This window comes from Anser anser (assembly GCF_964211835.1).
Source record: "Anser anser genome assembly, chromosome: 1".
NCBI classification, from domain to species: Eukaryota; Metazoa; Chordata; class Aves; order Anseriformes; family Anatidae; genus Anser; species Anser anser.
This window is the reverse complement of record NC_139720.1, coordinates 146,870,735-146,890,091: the sequence shown is the minus strand read 5'-3', so window position 1 is coordinate 146,890,091 and position 19,357 is coordinate 146,870,735. Positions and strand designations below refer to the sequence as shown.

The 19,357-nt window shown below is 35.8% G+C and overlaps 2 protein-coding genes across 6 annotated transcripts in view; one reads left to right on the top strand and one right to left on the bottom strand.

The window, feature by feature from the left end:
* LOC310892160 (tumor necrosis factor receptor superfamily member EDAR-like) overlaps window positions 1-19,357 on the top strand; it is a 461,331-nt gene that overhangs the window by 153,934 nt on the left and 288,040 nt on the right. The window lies entirely within an intron of this gene.
* Window positions 1,948-17,527, bottom strand: LOC310892180 (coiled-coil domain-containing protein 138-like). 5 transcript variants are annotated; one of them, XR_014577922.1, is made up of 9 exons: window positions 17,408-17,527; window positions 15,880-16,035; window positions 14,966-15,082; window positions 13,834-14,032; window positions 11,666-11,848; window positions 7,691-7,759; window positions 7,048-7,344; window positions 4,899-5,037; window positions 1,948-3,667 (listed from the first exon to the last, which is right to left on the bottom strand). XR_014577922.1 is itself a non-coding variant. In XM_083819614.1 (7 exons), the coding sequence occupies exons 1-7, from the start codon at window positions 17,498-17,500 to the stop codon at window positions 7,277-7,279; spliced, it is 885 nt and encodes a 294-aa protein (XP_083675740.1). In that variant the 5' UTR covers window positions 17,501-17,527; the 3' UTR covers window positions 5,762-7,276. The 5 variants fall into 5 exon arrangements, 3 of the variants coding, with proteins under 3 accessions (XP_083675740.1, XP_083675741.1, XP_083675742.1); XR_014577923.1 differs by lacking the exons at window positions 1,948-3,667; window positions 4,899-5,037 and having other exon boundaries at window positions 5,762-7,344; window positions 7,691-7,813; window positions 17,408-17,520; XM_083819614.1 differs by lacking the exons at window positions 1,948-3,667; window positions 4,899-5,037 and having other exon boundaries at window positions 5,762-7,344.

Below are 19,357 nucleotides of genomic sequence, written 5' to 3'. Positions count from 1 at the left end.
GGTCCCAGCCAACATGGGTTCATGAGGGGTAGGTCCTGCCTAACAAATCTGATTTCCTTTTATGATAAGATCACCCATCTAGTCGACCAAGGGAAACCAGCTGATGTGATCTTTTTGGACTTCAGCAAAGCTTTTGACACGGTTTCCCATAGGACCCTACTGGACAAAATGTCCAGCATACAACTTAACAAAAACATCATACGATGGGTGAGCAATTGGCTGATGCGCAGGGCTCAAAGGGTTGTGGTAAATGGGGCTACATCAGGCTGGCGGATGGTCATTAGTGGGGTCCCCTAAGGCTCCATTTTAGGGCCAGTCCTCTTCAATGTTTTTATAAATGATTTGGATGTAGGACTAGAAAGGGTTTTGAGCATATTTGCCAACGGCACCAAAATTAGAGGAGTTGTAGACTCTGCTGAAAGTGGAAAGGCCTTGCAGAGGGATCTGGACAGATTGGAGAGCTGGGTGATCACCAACCACATGAAGTTTAACAAAAGAAAATGCCAGGTCCTGCAGCTGGGACAGGGCAACCCCAGCTATACGTACAGACTGGGTGACGAGACGCTGGAGAGCAGCCCCGCAGAGAGGGATCTGGGGGTTGTGGTTGACAGCAAGTTGAATATGAGCCAGCAGTGTGCCCTGGCAGCCAGGAGGGCCAGCCGTACCCTGGGGTGCATCAAGCACGGCATCACTAGTCGGTCGAGGGAAGTGATTGTCTCACTCTGCTCTGCGCTGGTGTGGCCTCCCCTCAAGTACTGTGTGCAGTTCTGGGCACCACAGTACAAGAAGGACATTAAACTGTTGGAGAGTGTCCAGAGGAAGGCAACAAAGATGGTGAAGGGCCTAGAGGGGAAGACATATGAGGAGCAGCTGAGGGCACTGGGCCTGTTCAGCCTGGAGGAGGCTGAGGGGGGACCTCATCACAGTCTACAGATTCCTCATGAGGGGGAGTGGAGGGGCAGGCACCAACCTATTCTCCGTAATAACCAGTGACAGGACCTGCAGGAACGATGTTAAGCTGAGGCAGGGGAAGTTTAGGCTGGACATCAGGAAGAGGTTCTTCACCGAGAGGGTGGTCGCACACTGGGACAGGCTCCCCAGCGAAGCACTCACTGCACCAAGCCTGTCTGAATTTAAGAAGCAATTGGACTGTGCATGTAGTCACACGGTCTGTGTGGTGCCAGGAGTTGGACTCAATGATCCTTATGGGTCCCTTCCAACTTGGGATATTCTGTGATTCTATGATTCTACTTGTTGTGGTTTAACCCAGCAGGCAGCTGAGCACCACACAGCTGTTTGCTCACTCCCCACTCTGGGATGGGGGAGAGAATCAGAAAAAAAGTCAAACTCATGGGCTGAGATTAAGACAGTTTAATAGGACAAAAAATAAAGGGGAAATAATAATTGTATACATATATACATATACACAAAGCAAGTGATGCGTAACACAACTGCTCACCACCTGCCGACTGATGCCCAGCCAGTCCCTGTACAGCAGCACCTGCCCCCCAGCCAACCCCCCCAGTTTATTGCTCAGCATGACACCACATGGTGTGAGACATCTCTTTGGCCATCTTACATCACCTGTCCTGGCTGTGTCCCCTCCCAGCAGGGCCGCACAAGGAGCTGAACAGTCCTTGGCTCTGTGTGAGCACTGCTCCACAACAACTAAAACATCGGTTTGTTATCAGCATTAACAATAACAGCCACTATGAAGAAAATTAACCATATCCTAGCCAAAACCAGGACACTACTATATATAAACCACAAGAGACTTTGGTCTTTGGCACATACTCTATGTGCCTCTTTACCACATTATCTTTGCCACTATTAAAAAATACATTTAGTTTCTTAAGTTGGCACCATAAGGAAGAGTAGTAAGTTATCAAACAGTAATGAAGACTGAAAGCCAAGAACAGAACATTGATGTGGATATAGAAAAGCCAACAATTTTCTATAGTTTTGTTTGTTTTTTTTTTTTCTTGTTTATTTTCTAGCATTATAATGACTAAGCAGGCAGAGCAGCACATGAGGACTAGAAATACAATTCCTAAATAAGAGGATTTTGTCTCCAGCTGAAAGTATATGGATGCTTTTGCACTGCTGGTAAATCTGACAAATGTGAAATTACTGATAAAGAAATACTTATTCCAAAACATAATCCATTGTTGGCAAAAGCTTTTATCTACTATTAGTATTATTTAAATTTACCTAAATTGTTTTCCCACCAACAGAGTTCATGCTGCTTGCTCTCTCTTCCAGACAGAAGAGACAGTACTACGTCTGGTACTTGGTGCCAGGTCTGATGTAGAATCTTTTCATAGAAAAGTTTGTCATAAATGAAAGTCAGATTGCTTGAAAAAAAATATTGCTTTCAATTTCAATCCACTTTCAAAGACTTAAAGACTTTTGGTAAAAAAAAGACACAGGAAAAACAAGAAAAAATGTAAGAAAATGAGAAGTAAACCTGTTTGAAGTTTTATACTGACTGCCAGTGTTAGTCAAAGACTAACATACAACAGATCTTTACATTTTAATTGCAGTTTCAATTTTACAATTAAATTTTCTGTAGTTACAGTACAAAAGATGAATCAGAAATTAGAAATGGAAGATTAAGTTGAAATTTTAGAAAGTATCCCGTTTCCTACATATACAAAATTCCGAACACTGAATTGTGACAGACTAAGAATATATTCAAGCACATTCAGAAAGGAAATGCGGGTACTAAGAGACCAAATGGGAACTGAATTGGAAATTAATATAAAATACATTAGTAGCATTGAAGTATAATATTATTATCAGGGATTGCTATAGCCAGGCATTTAAAGAAATGTTTATAGGTTACGTTTTCAGGGACATTACAATGCAAAGTTACATGAGAAGTTCACATAAAGCAGGACAAAATACTAGATATTACAAAAACACAGGTAAAGAGCAAATGCCAAGAAATTACAAAATTAAAGTAACTAAAAAATTCTCATTTGATACCTCAAGTTTACTGCAATCAAAATTTGGTTTTAATCACTAAAACTCTAATTATCTGAAAGATAATTTGATAAAATACTTGCCTGTTACTTATCAACCATAGGAATCAATCAATGAATTCATAAAACTCTCTGAAGAGTAAAAAGGAAGTAAAATTTCTGCCTGTATGGAAAGGTTGGTATTAGTGATCTGCTTACTCAGGACACGCAACTTTAGCTGAATGGATCCAATTTCTTAGACTGTATGAGTCACTCAGGACAGCAGCATTATGTCACAAAGTATGAAAGAAAGAAATTTAGCATATTACAGTTTTTCACTTTCCTATTCATGAATGAGGGAAATATCATTACGATTCTACATGATACAAAGTAACTTACAGAATACAGAGGTTTTGATGAACAATTTTATTGAAAGCACTAAAAACAATAAATAAATAAATAAATTACTTTTTGAACTACAATAGAGAGTTGGCATACATTACACAGAACAACAATTCTCAAAAGATAGTGCTAGTCACTTTTGCTTAGACTCGAGTCTAGCACTGTTGCTCTCTGCCACTCCCAAATTATACAGAATTACTCTGAGGTCTACGCAGAAGTGATGGTGATCAGGATGTGTTGTCCTGAGAAGTTCTTTGATCACTTCGGGAAGCGCAAACGATTCAAACATCTTCTTATTGCTTCTGCAAAAGATTTAACATAGAATAATTGACATAAGATAATTGACAAGTTTCAACTTAACAGTAAAGATTTTACAGATCTATTATCTATCAGTTAAAAAAAAATTATATTGGGAGCTTCACATAACTCTGTCTCTAAGCAGAAAATTATCAATGCATTGTAAGAAAAATCTTGACAAAAATCATCAAGAACTATGCTTTCTCTTGACTAAATGGTATTTACATGTAGTACAGTGGAAGATCAAGGAAAACCTGTAAAAAGGTTTCCCCAATTAGAAGCAAGATTTCAGAAACAGGACACGTACAGAAAATCCACAATAACATCAAGGCAAATATAGTAATGAACTACTACAAAACCAAGGGTAAAAAATTTACTTTAAAGAATATATCAAAGTTCATTTTTTAAGATTCATGGCACTACCTGTGAGGTTGTCTTTTAATTAAAAAATTTAAAAATCTGGATTTCTGAGTACACTTTTAGTTTATTTCCAATGAAAAATATGATTTAAATTAGAGTATTTTACAGGAAAACTTTTTTTCCCCCCGAGTTCAATTTTGTTCCTAAGAAAAATCAAACTAAACCCTCAGTTTTGCAAATAACTAACTCTAATGTAAGCTACGGTTTAGTGTAAATACCTGCTTTTGTAAATGAAACAATCCCATTAAATAATGCACATCAATGGAACTCAGCAGCATTCTACCACTGACATGCTGAAGATCTTTGTTACAATAAATTAGTAACCAACAAGCAACGGAAACCTATTTTGTAAAGGTTAACATTCCCCCAAAGTCTTATATGGCTCAAGACCTTAAACTCTGGTTTTTTTTGATAGAGATGAAAATTGACAAAACTTAAATTTAAGTCACATACAAAACAATTTTCAGAGGACATTTTTACCAAGTAACTCGGTAAAACTGAAGGTCGGGGGGAAGAAAAGAAGGGTTTTCTTCTAAGCATTCTTGTCATCTAAATAAATAAGGAATATATGTTCTTTAGGCTAGTTATTTTTTAGTTCATATTCTGAACTACACAGATTTATAGGCAAATTGAGAGACTCATCTTACATATCTGTGACAAACATTTTAAACATAATTGCTAACAATGAAAGTCCAGTATTATTTGTATTGGAGCAAATGAACGTCAAAACAGAGATGAGCTTTTTAAAAAAAGAGAAATGTCCCCAAGTTCAGTGATCTAATGGTAATTAACAGAAAAACAGTAATAAAGGATTACTTTATTTCGGAGAGTTTCCGTAGCATAAAACAAATCTTTTTCAAAAACCGCATGTCTAGTCCGGGATTCTGAAGCAATTCAGAACAAGCACGGAAAACGGATTCAGTACTGCAGTATTCCAGGAAAAGCTGTAAGCAATCTGTAAAAGAAAATAATTAAAAAGTTTCATCACAGAACTTGGTGCAGGGAAAAATAAATCATTGATTTATAGCTTTTGAGGGCTTTATATGCCTCATGTTGTGCAACCATGAGAACAATGTAATAACTGGGTATATTCCAGGCATGTGACGCAAAAATCAGGTAAAACTAAGAACTAAAAACCACCCAAGTTCCTAAGAGTTCTGATGTCACCAGCACTTGTGGTATTAAAACAAGGCCTATTCCCCTAAAAACAAAGGAAAATAGGACACTGAACAATTTTAAACTCAAATTAAAAAATCTTATCTTCAACATGTTTATTCAATGTTAGTTGATCATGATCCTTTTCTTATGATTACATGAGGAGAACACTAAGCTATGCTAAAAAGACTCAAAAGGAAATATTTTAAGCTGCTGCAAAATGATGTACAGAAATAGTACCTGTAGACACTGATGTGATACTAGACAGCCTTTCATTATCAAAATACTGTCACTGTGCTGTTTCAAGACAGGCAGAATAGTAATTGAGAGGTCAGAGTTGGATAAGAACACCTGAATATCGAAACAATTCCTGTAAAATGCTGGATAATTTTTTAACATGGCCATATTGTATAATCTTTTCCATTTATCCTGCTCTCCAAAACTCAGTCAATTTAGAATAAAGTAAAATCTGTTCCCTTGTGTTGTTTCACTCTTGATTCTAATAGTACAGACTGATTTATAGCAACACCATAAAGAACATAAGTAATGATTTAATAGGTAACAGAACTGAACAAATTTGTTAGGAATCCAACAAAAGTCACTATTCACTGCGCTCTGCCCTTAGTGTATAAACACACTTGGTATGCCCCAGGATAAGTTACTTAGAATATGCCATTAAATTAATAGTTATTGTAATATTATTCTACTTTTACTGTAGAAGGAGGTCCTACAATTTATTCCTATAAATATCCACAAAATGCCTTAAATTCCTTTTTGTAGGTGTAAACAAATACCATATTCAGCTTACCTGGGCATTTTTTTGCTGGCTTGTTCTTACTGGTCTTAAAAATACTGTATTATTTTATTATTAAAAATTCTGGTCTTAAGGTATCTTAAAAATACTTTATTAATATATATATACACACATATACACACAGATACACTGTAAGAATGTTTTAACTGTGAGGTTTATAAAACAATATAAAAAATATGCTGAGGGATTTTTACTATAAAACAGAAGAGCCAAGGTGGAAATAATATCTCAAGTCTCACAAAGTTCAATTACGTGAAAGCAAACTGATAAAGACATGCATTTAAAGAGATTTTTCATACATCGTTTATATATTCATTTCAAATAAGCTTTTGCAGAATATATTTTAAATCATCAAAAATGTACAAAGTAAGCATATAATTTAAATGCCTGTCTATCTGATGAACTGGAAGAATAAAAACTGTATATTTTTAAATATTTTTGTTTCATCTCTGCACAGATTTTGTTTTTATTAACTACTGTAGAAAAACTAAATTGGAATCTATCCTGTCAGGATTTGACACAATTTTAAATAATCTGCAAAAGCCTCCCATTGTAACCATAAAAAAATGCAGCATTTTGTAGCTACATTAACTTAACTTGATTGGTAGACTGCAATGAACAATGACCAATTTATCACTGTTGACAGAATTCATCTGAAATTTACCCTCAAAGTAATCAGTCACTCACAGCATCAAATCTCACCAGCTATAGTTATTCAGAAAATTCTGTTTTATAGCTAAAGCTCTGTCACCTCAGAAAATGAAGACTGTCAGGAACACCAGCTTGAAGTTCATGTTTTCACAAATTAACCATTACAGTTTTGCTTCATTTCTAATTGCATGTGGATCTGCCAGGAGACTGGAACAACCCAACCGAGTGATGGAAAGTTAGCTCATGGAAAAGTTACATAAGGACCACAGAAACAGAAAACACTTGAAAGAAACAGTAACAACACTGAACAGCTTCCTAATGAGCTGTTGTCTCTAACACAGTCACCTGCAAGATTGGAACCATTTGCTGAGTTTAACTCATTCTCTTGTCATCAACAGCTGGGCCTGGTAAGAGCCAGTGGTTATGGCACAACAGAGGGCAGGCAAGATAACAGTCAGCGCAAGGCCCCTCGAGTGTGGATGCCTTCGTGGGTGACCCCGAGTTAAGAGACCCCAAGGACAGCTTCAGCCCATCACCCAATACGCGTTGACCTCAGGATGGTATGAATTGCTCTTCAGCTTCCTAGATGTGCAAGACCTTCACGCAGCTGTGACACGGGATGTACGGGAGACCAGCGCCATTCTCAAATGACAATCACACACACACAAAAAAAAAAGCAATAAAAAAGGTTAAAAATAGAACAGGATTCCTTATGTCACAGAAGTCAGTTGGACTGAACAGAAGTTTACAAGGAACAGAAAAGACCAGAACAAAAACCTACACCTTGGAGGCCAGGAACTACCTTTATAACAAGACAGATTGTATGAAAAGTTGTTCTTTTTTAACAAGGTCTAACAACCCCTCACCCCCCCATAAAAGCAGAAGGTCTGCCAGCCACAGAAGTAAAAATATCAAAAAATAACTAGTAAGGCCCGCACAAGAAAGATGGGACAGAAGATAAAGGCATTTTAGTCTTTTGGGTGCACACCTTGGCTAGTTTGCTGGTTTGCAGGAAATCTATCTTGATGGAAAGGACAAGGAAGGACAAGCCCCAAACCTGTAATTCCAAAAGAGCCCTTTAGGCAGGGACACCACAGCAGACCTCAGGAATCTGAAAGAAACGTTAGCTGGATTTTATGACAAGGAAAGTTAGACAGTTGTTGCTAACAAGTTGGGAAGTGGCACTTTGTGAAGAGGGAACAGCCAATGTAATACATGTATGTAGGACATGTACAAAAAAAACCAAACCAATCTGAACATATTCATGCCCTTCAATAAAACTCCCAAGACATTTTCAGAAACTAAAGACAGAAGTGTGCTATAGGTTTATGCAGCATTACATGCAATATCATTGTATTGGAGAAGATGGGGATTAGAAAAAGAACTGGAAGGTGTGTAAGGAGTTGGCTAAAAAGAAAGCAAACCATCTGGCTTTGAAAAGTGAACTTCTAGTTTTAAACGGTCTAGTTTTAAACAGCAACCAATATGGTCTGACCGTTGAAGAGTGATTCTAATGAGGCCTTAGAGAGAAAAACACCATTCCACAAATAACCTAGATAGCCTGTAAATCGCAGCTATACACTATTCGGGGTTACTTTGTTTAGTAAACCAGAAAAAGCCTAACGACCTACTAGAATCACTAAAGGAATCACAACTCTCTCTTCCAGGTGGAAACCTAAAAGAGCTTTGTTCCAACAATTCTTCTGTCCTTGCCTGCCTTATTTCCTCTGTTCCACTCCTGCAATAACCAGCTCAGAACTAAGCACAATATTTCAAACAAGATGACAAACTCAAATAAAGTCTTAACATAATTAAACCTAACCTGAGATGCAACTCATATGATTCTGGAACATCATGTCATATAAATAAAGTCTGAACTCTTACAATACACAGGTGTTATTCAAACTGCACAAATTATACCACCTACTTCCAAAAAAAGCCCCAAGGAAAATAACCTTCTTTATAAAATTACTTCAGCTATAGCATTGGTCTCAATTTTCCTCGAATGTTACAGAGAAACATTGGCTAATAAGTACAATTGTTCTATGAGTCAAATTAAGAAAAAAAGTATTAAAATTTGGTTTTGTTCAACTGAACAGTGTTTGAGGTGCATTCAAAGTTTATCAAAGCATTAAATCTACTTTCTGTGACAATGTTATCAGATCAGGTTTTGTTATCACACCCATCTTCGGGCAGGTTCATAGCTTAAAGATCACTCAAGAATTAATTATTCCTCCACCTCTGCCTGCTGATTCCTCTCTTCCTTGTAAAAAAGAACTAGCAGAAGAAAGTAACAATCAGAAAAGTAGAAGATATTGCATATGAACACGTAACCTGAGCTGGAAAGTACCAAAGAACATACAATAACAAACTGACAGAAAGAGAAAGAAAGTACCAAACAATGTTATCTTTCAGACCTCCACCATTTCCAATTGAAACAATGGTGTCGGGACTCTCCCCTGACAGGATTCTGGATGTGAAACACCTGAACCAAAATGGGGATGGGGTACATAAAAAGCTGTGTGCCAGTAAAGATGAAGAGCAAATAAGATTATTAATTCTAATTTGCCATTAAGATACTGCATATTGACAGGAAACAGATGATACCAATACCTCAACTGTTACATTTGACGTTATGTTTTCAGTAACTGGATGCCTTATTAGCATTGTTGACGTGTGAACTAGCAAGGGAAACTTGGACACCCACTGGATCAGAAATACTACGAAGCCAAAAGGAATGATACTGCTCTAAAATCTGAAAAAATGAGTACTGAAACCAAGTCGGTCAATGGGCTTAAGCAATACTGCAGAATCTCTTATTATAATTTCTATCAAAGCACAGAAATGTCCATCTTAGGCCAATAGGTGCTTTCTTCTCATGCAGCTTAAGTAATTTCCCTCAATATATGAGGGAGTCTAGGCCTTATGTCTGGAATATGAGGACGAGAATTTTTTTTTTTTTTTTCAGGAAAAAACCTACAAGAGGGCTTCAGATAGGTCTGAAATGTATAGAACCATTAGCATATATTGCTTACTGTAACAACAGGTACATGCAGTTACAGGAAGAGGCAGTGCAAAGCATTTGGTATTTCACATCTGACTCATCTTGCAGCCTGGACAATTAAAATTTGAATCCATAAAAATACTTCACAAAAAAATAAATTAAAAAATTAAGTTATGAAAAAGAACATCTGAAAAAAATCAGTGCTTTTTTTTTCTTACTCAGTTTCTAATCACGTAAGCTGTAACGGTAATATGTTTAAACAAAAATACTGGAATAATCATATAGACTCAGAAGATTATTCCAGCAAATCGAAAGAATGCTTAGGGATTGCATATCATAGAGAAAAAATATAGACTTCGACTCCTGTTGGTCAGAGGCTGTTTCGTTGGGTAACACGTTTCCATATTTTAGTACAAGATCAGCTACTTATGACTTCATATTTAAGGCTGCATAACAATAAAGTTTTAAAATTGTGCATAAAGTCCTGTTTTAGTCTAACACAGAGAGACCTCTGAATATTCACAGCCACCTTCCAGTTTGCTTTTAATAACTTGTTCATAAGAAACATACAAAGGTATGAAATTATGATTACCTGTCAACAATACTACTTGTCATCATTAACAATTTCTTGGAAAACATTAACTATATATTGGAAAAGAACAGAATCTGACTATAGCATGTATATAGGCAATTCCTTATACCAAAGAGAAAGGCTCTGCATAAGGCTTTATATCCAGTTGCTGAAAAATAAATTCTCAATCATATGTTAATCCAATTAAGCATTAGTCCTCCTTCCCTGGTTTTGCATATATATCTTCTCTGAGAAGCAACATGGCAAAATGTGAACTTCTCACAATTTATCTCCATTATTCTTCTAAATCTAGGCATCTAGCATATCAAAATGACTACTGCTAGGTAACAGAACATGTACTGTTAGTGGAATTTTTCTTCAAAGTCATGTCAGATACCATCAACCCTGCTTAGGTTTTTCTCTCCCAGTTACTTTACCAATCAAAATTACGATGATTAGAAATACTTTGGTGTAAAAAAAACTAAACTAACCACACGGTCTGAAAGGAAGAAAACAACATCAGGTAAATCTTTCTGCCACTTATCTCACTACAAAATAGCTTCTAACTCAATGTTTTTCCATCCCAAGTTAAACACGCTTTCTATTTTCACCGCTATAGTACATGGTAACAAAATACCCCAAGCCAACAATATGTATTTCACAAATAGCAGCAGTCCCTTCTCCTCCCCTTTTCTGTTCTAAAAAAACAGCGAATGATTTTTATTCTAAGAAAAGTAACAAGGATTATTCCACACGACACTGGAATGGCTCACTAGTTTTGTGTTCATCCAGACTGTTATCAACTGATTCTTTGCCTGTATCACCTGGAAAAGCACTGTGAATAATGAGATTATTAACCCTTTTATAGGACCACACTACAGAACAATTCAGCGAAACATAACCATCTCTTACAGATGTGCCATTTCCAATTATTTGAAAGTGAAAAATGGCTAGGGGAGAGCTGTTCATGGGGGGGGAGGGGGGAGATAAACTTTTTTTTTTTTTTTTATCTCCACCTGCTAACAGGATTTCATGAAATGGCTGCCCTGGCACAGTCTTACTTCAAAAGAAAAATACTCATTGGCAAAACATCAGCAAGGTAAACCAGTGCAATAAACAGAAAAGCTAAACTAAATATAATAACAAAAAAATCACACCAGTAAGAAAGCAACCAGGACAATATGTAAAGCATGGATGCTGACAGCGAGAAGAGACAGACAATTCAGAAACATACTTTATATCTCTAATGAATTTAAATGACACAAATAAATGCTAATGCTAGATTAGGTTATTTATAGAGAAGCATCACGTTATTTTTTACTTGGTATTTATACTTATCTCACCTATTTTCATCATAACTTTTTTTTTTTTTTTTTTCAATTACTCACTTTTATCAGAGCTCCTGGCCATCTCAGTTAATGCATCAAGAGGACAAGAAAGGAGACATTTTCTGGATATAGTTAAGTGGCTTAGTACGACAGGCACACATTGGTATTGCAAAAATAACATCTTTCCTTCATCTGTTCTCAAGTCCACGCAAAGGGAACGAAATGCATGAGTCAGGTAATTCACTGAAAGATAACAGAAAACAGGGAATAAAAATTCTATAATCACAGTTCCATTAGATGATCACAAACATGTGAATATTTATCCTAAGAGTTACTGTTGCAAATATATACTAATAAAAAAAAGTTAGATGGCTGAAAATATTAATTTTATTTATTTATTTAAAGGCATACTCTGCCTATTTTTATTCCTTAAAAAAATTGTTGTGAGTGGAAAAAAAGACATGCTACAACTCACAAATTGAGCAAAATATATTTACAAACATAAAACCTTTCTAATATCTTCCTTAAGAGAGAAAAGGAAATCACAAGCTGCATAGTTTGGGACTATATTGGTTTCAACATCTGGGAAGCCTCTAATAAAGGAGTAAAAGGCTAATTCATCTGAATAAGTGCAATTACTTTCATGACAGCAACTATTCGCATTCCTTTCCATAAAAGGCTGTAGTTTAAGTTTCAGTGCATCTATGTTATATACGCATCCATTTTGGAGAGCACTAAATTATTCAGAGAATTTAGATTAAGTGAATCAATTCAATTTTCTTAATTTCATGATGTCAAATCTTCCTCAATATCTTGGAATAGCATTGATCATCCGGAGCACAGAAAATTAGGAGTAAGGCAAAAATTTATCACACAGCAAAAGTTTAATTGCAGTGCCATCTGCTGGATATTAGCATCTTGAAGGAAACAGGATATATATTTAAACTGAACATGCTGCTTTATCATCACTAGATCATTAGACACGTGGTCAGTGATGAAAATTCATACACAGTAAGTTTCAACATACATTTAATAGATTTTTTTTCCACGTTCTATAAGCTTGCAGTAAAAACCAACCATGAGAAGCTAAACTGATTCATTCTGATCAACAGCTTTCATCTGCTTACAGTTAATCTCTGCAATAAGTACTTTTTTTTGTATTGTAATTCATTTTCATCATTTTTATCAACCATTTCTAGAAATGTGAGTTTCAATTTCAGGGTAATCATCGTGCTTCACCAAAATATACTGACTGAAACTATATGATACTGAAATTGAAAATATACCGATTCTTCCCTCCAACAGCTGAAATACTGTACTTGCTTATTAATGGTGTCAGGATGGTCTTCCAGAATGTTTAAATCCTGTTTATTCTAAGCACTACCAGTATAAATACTGCACAGGTCAGTATTTTTGTCATCACTTCAACGAAAATTTTTTGTCTTTTCAGGCTCTGTTTGTTTTTAAAGAAACTCCTGCTGAGAAGAGATGCTACGGCATCCTGGAGATTGCACAAGTGGAGTAACTGTCATGAACTGAAGCAAAAGTCACTAAGAACTGTGATATCTCCAGACAAGTATGACCTTGTTTGCTTTGCCTGTTAACAAAATACATTACTATACTGCATCAGCATATAGTAGCATTTTTCAATGTTTTTCAATGTTGATAATGTTTATGGGTAGCCACTTGCAGTGACAGACTTGGTAGGAGAGGAGGGGAGACAGCAGAGAGGTAAGAGCTAGACAGACTATGAGCTTTACATCAAACTTGGACAAAGCAATGAAATTCTAGAACTCTCTGAAATTTGCTACTGATTTCAGTTTACTGAAGAGCAATTAGCTGTACCATTATATGCAGTGAAGATCTTGACAAACAAATCACTGCTAGAGTGATTGCTTGAGAGAATTACCAACATCTCTTTTCCCCTTCGTCACAAAAAACGTTGATCTCACTGACAACAATAACACATATTAAAATGACCACACAAATTATGACATGAATAATAGCAAGGTTCATACTTCCTTCCCTATATTATGCTTTATCAGGTGGTAAAATTCAAATAAAACATCCTTCACTAATAAAGCATTACAGATGCTACAGTATCATTGAACTGCTGCATTTTGTAAATTTGTTTTTCATCCAGGCACATTCCTGGAAATAAGATTTTTTAAAAAAAGGATAAAAATAAAAAGATGATAAAAAAAGACATCATAAAAACCAGAACTTACCTCGCTGAAACTTCGCTGTTTCAAGCAAAATTAAAGTTGACAGAAACCTCAAAGGCATAAAGGAGCTTGTAAAGAAAAGTACAGTTTTTGGTGTACTCTGTGTAGACTTTTCAGACCATGTTTGCAGGTTTCCCTGATGTTCTATGCCTTTGAAAATAACTTCTCCAAGTCTCTCCATTGTTGATGTCATGCTTGCATGCTGTTTCAAACAACGTGCACATTTAGTGTAAACATTAAAATACAAGAAAATCCTGTCTACTATGTATAGATATGTATGTTCCCCTAAGGATTAAATATTAAATAGCAAATGCCTTGACCATGTATTGCAATATAATCTGTACTACTTTGCGTTCCATAAGCAGTTGAACAACATTAGCACAGGGCCTTGTCAACACACACTTCACAAAAAGACAAGGTAGTCAGGACCCCTGATATGCTGACATTATTTAATTTGCCTCTGGTTCCAGAATAAAGTCAGTTCAAACTCAGCTTTAATCAACGCTGCCTACTACACTATACTCTTTTCTGAAGATGCCTGAAGCTAGATCCTACAAAAGCATTTACAGAATTAAGGTCTAAACATGAACCTTAAGAATACCGTACAGGTAAGACGTATTGGACTTTTCAACAAACTGTACAGAAATATTACTTCGGAATCAAACTTAATAACATGCTCATTTAGAATATTTTCTTATTAGCACTAGAACCACCAGCTTACAGTTCTATTCAGTTAGACACTGAGTAGAGAACAAAGAAATCAAAATTCCTTTGCTACTTTGCCACACATTGCCATCAATTTCAACAAATCTCATGCATAAAGTGAACAAAAATATATTTCTTTTCCTAGTTCACAAGTTTTGTAAGCACATAGGTAAAATATCATTCCTGAGATGCTAGACACTGCTGCAACAAAGATCACATATGTATGTAAAAATATGTTTACATACATGGTGCAAAATATAACAATGAATGTGAGAAAGTTAATTTGATGAGAATTATTTTTTCATTTGCTATGTATCTGTGGTAGGAATTTATGCTTTGCAAAGAGAGCAAAGTTTCTTTTATATATAATCCCTGAAAACATCTACTTTTCATACTCATTTATAATACAAAATATCACTCGGGAACTTACCTTATTACCAGTGTTTATCTGCCTTAGAGACCAGTAGATAAATTGAATGACAGGCATATATAGTTTAGGATCCACAAATGGCATCCACTGGAGCTGTCCAGTGACCACATGCAAAAGCTGTAAAAATACAGAATGGCAAAGTTATATGCAGTATATGAACTTACAGTATAAGCTAACCACAAGTAAAAAGCAAACAAAGAAAAACAAAACAAAACAACACTAAAGTAAAATAAACTTATTCCCAGAGTTTAACAGACTACATGTGCAAATACTCACTGTGCAGACCTGGTACAAGTAACAGAATTATATACATATACTGAATTTACATTTTACACAGGTTTACACAAAAAGTGGAAAGACATTGTGTGAGCTCAGACTCTGAAGTCTAATACCAATGGCTACAAATTTTAAATATAATGAAAAAAACACTGTAAAAGCAGATTTCCTGAACACCTCACTGATTTCCAAGCCTTGGTATCCCAAGAAAGACGGTGTTAAAAGAATTGCATGGTATCATCTTTTATAAGACATAAATTGAACTTTTAATACCTAATATCAGCACTAAAATACTTTAAATTAGATGTGTATATCTCCTTAGAAAAAAGGAATTACATACAGTATTACAGATAAAACACAAGACAAATTATCAGCTGATAAAAATGACTTAAAAGAGAAAGACAGGTGGAATCTAAAGTTCAGACTGAACAGTACACATTTCCTTAAAAATGATCTGTATGTTCCACGAATGACAAATTATCTCTTACATCTCACTGTTGGAATTAATACTGATGGACTGTCATTTTCTTTTAATTAATGTATTCAAAGCGCGTATAAAACAGGCTGACCTGTTACACTCTCAAAAATAATAAAAAGAATCTTAACATTTTAGCCTCAACAAATTCAAATGCCTTTACCTTCATACAATTTTCTGGAGTGCAGTTTTCTTTAGCACACTGAGGTTTATCATTGCCCTCTCTCTCTCCTTGTATTTCTATTTTGCTAAGGTGTTCGTCTGAGATCCAGTCCATAAGAATAGTTAAGAGGTCGTAAACTTTTGAATTCAGTAGTACCTGTAATACATCCACAACATCAGTTATTTCAGCTTTCAAGTTTATGATTTTCTAAACCACAACACCAATAGACTAAAATATATGAGTACATTAGTAATACGCAAATGCTTTATTATGTGCTTAGACAAATGTTTATGAAAGGCTTGGGAAGAATTGGGAAGAGATTTTCACATACAAAATCAATCTATTTTATAATTCTAACGAAATGCTTTAAAAAGGAAAAAGCAAATCTTTAATGATCTGTGCATGTGGAAATCCTCATTTTGATACATGTGATACACTCCTTTGCTTTATTTCATACAATCTACTTATGCTAAATTTTAACTGTGTAAGTAGCACCGTTAGAAGAATAAAGACTTCATGACATTGTCATTCTGTCCCTCTACTACAACTGTACAGAAAAACTCTGTGAAAGGTATCCAGAGGTTCCTGAAGACAGGCTGCACAAACAGCTCTTTAAAACCTTCACAGGTCTTCTTGTATCTACCTTCAGACAACTGTTCTTCTCTTCACTCAGAATTATAACTACTGATGCTGCTCATATATCACTTGCGACTAAAGTACGCTAAAACCTACGTACACAGAGAAATATGTTGGCTATATAGAGACAGTACAGTTTTAAGGCATCTGATATAGATCAAGTAGAATGGCGTGAATATCTCTCTTTCTCATTTCAGTTTAGCCTCTAGCGGGAGAAAGTCATTACCAGTCGGGAAATGTTGGCAGAGTACTAGCAGAGGACTTGCCACTGACTGGAATAACATGGAGACAGAAAGTATTTCATTAAGTGATGCAAGAAGGTATTTTAAGGAAAACAAGGTGATCCTTTTGGAACTATATATGAACACTGCATTTATCCTTTCCCACATTAAAGACCATTTCCCCAAAGTATAACAGCAGTACAATCATCTCTGGCTTATCAAATTAAAATTTGTTATCTGACTTCTCTAACTACATTTCAGCTGGTTTTATTCATAAAGGACAGTGTTGTACTGTAGCAGTAACCAGAATAAGTTTAAGATTTGCTCTGACACAGCAGAAGAAAACAGTTACAGTGCAGGCAGAATATAATTTTAATTCATAGTTGAGAGATAACATGAGAGGAAGAAGAAAACAGCTAAATAAGCAAAAAACATATACATACACAATATAAAATTCAAAAGACATTTTTAGCAACATACTTTATTCTTTCAGTTGACTGTTTCTCCCAATATAGTGTCTACCTATTCCTACTGTAATTAACTCACTAAAAAAAATCAATAAAAATTATTTTATTTTTCTAATTTCTAGCATTTTCTAATTTCTAGCAGATACATAACGTTCTACTGCCTAAAGTCTTTCACACAGATCTTTCACCTTGCCCAGTCCTTACCTTATCACTTTCTGATGCTCCTGTCTCATTTTCCTCCTTAACAGGTTTAGGTTGGCACACCACTCCTCCTGAATCATTGGACTTCTGTGCCATTACCAATGCATGCTTCTGCTACAATAAAATGTAACAATTATATTTCACTTGTTAACTATAAAGGAAGAAGGTACCTGGAAGAAGAAACCTTACCTGTAAATCATTTAACTGAGCTTGCATGCTTCTTGCTCGATTATCTAACTTCTTGTTCTGTTCGTTCGCGTCACTTAACTGAAAGAATCAAAAACCATTCAAATAGCTGTAGATTCAAAACTCACTTTTTGACTTAACCATCACATTGAAATCATTTGATGTGATTGCTAAAAGTTCAATTTTTTTCTTCTCAGCATGGACAGTGATAGAAACAAAATCACTGTCCACTTCCTCAACAAATCACGGGATGGCCGAGGTGGGAAGGGACCTCTGGAGACCATCTGGTCCAACCATCTTGTTTAAACAGGGCCACCCAGAGCAGGCTGCCCAGGACCACGTCCAAGCAGCTTGTGAAGATCTTCAAGGACGGGGACTCCTCAACCTCTCCAGGCAACCTCTGCCTGGATAAATAAAATAGTCGTGGCTCTTTGTTGACTTGCGGCCCAACCTTTCCGCTTACAGGGGAAGAATAAGCACAATACCTCTTTAGGGATATAGGCACTACGTATTTGATTACTTCTCATAAAGAAATGACACAAAAAACGGAGTGCATGTTTCAAGAATGGTCTAATGGCCTTGGAAATAGAGAGGGTGAAAGTTTTCTTCTCGCAAGAATGACACTGTCACTGACCATGCTCTGTGAGAAAAGAATACGAGGCAAACTATAACCTCCATTTAAATATAAGTAACGTACTCTATGGATACAACAAACATCCCGATCATCATGTAAGTCCTCTGTGAATACTTCAGTTTGCACAAAAGAGAAGGACAAAGATTTTACTGAGACTAGGAAGCAGATGATTTTCATCAGACTCAAGAGCATCAGAACTGCAATTCACTGAAGGAGCAATGGTCAAAAGAGTTTACGTAGCAATTTGCCTGTCAGCATTTAGGTCAGATTTAAGTCAAGTGAGAAGAAAACTTTAACTCTGTATTATTGTGAACCACTGTCTCAGCGTGTCTTTAAGAACAGAGAAAATATTCCTTTAATTAACACTTTCAAAAATAACTGAAGATACTGAGTAATCATGGAATTAGAAATACACATACTACTTTTTATTTAATAGAATCAGCAGAGCAATTCAGCACAGGGTGGCTTCCATTATAAAATACTTTCTCTCTATCCAATCTCAGTTTGCTTCAAAGGATATGGTTAGTCTTTCCTAAAATCACCTGTTGCTACAGGGTCAGGGGACTAACTCTAATTTCTTTAATACTGGAAAAGATCTGAGAGACTAAATTTCACGTGCTAGAAAATGAAGCAGAAAGTAATTACAACCATTCACACAATTCTTGTCTTACTGAAACAAAATCAGCAATTTTGCAAACAACTTGTTCAAACGTTTAAAATTGTTGACTGTAACTTCTAAAGCTACTAATAACAGGAAATAATTAATCTTGCCTGTTTTTTAAGGGAATCATTCTCATCCATCACAGACTTAAATGATGACTTCAGTTTACTATTTTCCTCAGCCACTCCTCTCAAGGTTTCTTTCATTTGGTTCATTTCGGTATCAGGTTGCTATAGAAATATCAAATGTTAAAGCATGATTAACAAGAGCGTATTTTAGAAATATCAAATGTTAAAGCATGATTAACAAGAGCGTATTTTAGAAATAATTCTCAACTAAGTTCCATTTTACTGTTAAAATAATAGGACAAACTTCCAAAGATCAAATTTGTAATTCTGCATGGTCCAATCTGCACATACAACCAGTAGTGAAGAAAGCAACATCCACACCACGTATTAAGAAGAAATAGAAA

Excerpts from the sequence above, each read along its gene's own strand:
- LOC310892180 (XM_083819614.1), bottom strand. The coding sequence starts at position 17,500 with ATGGCACAGAAGTCCAATGATTCAGGAGGAGTGGTGTGCCAACCTAAA. Across the intron at positions 7,760-11,665 it reads GGCCAGGAGCTCTGATAAAA|GTTTGGGGCTTGTCCTTCCT; the intron begins GTGAGTAATTGA and ends TTGGAATTACAG. Across the intron at positions 7,345-7,690 it reads AAACCAGCAAACTAGCCAAG|AATGGCGCTGGTCTCCCGTA; the intron begins GTGTGCACCCAA and ends TTGTCATTTGAG.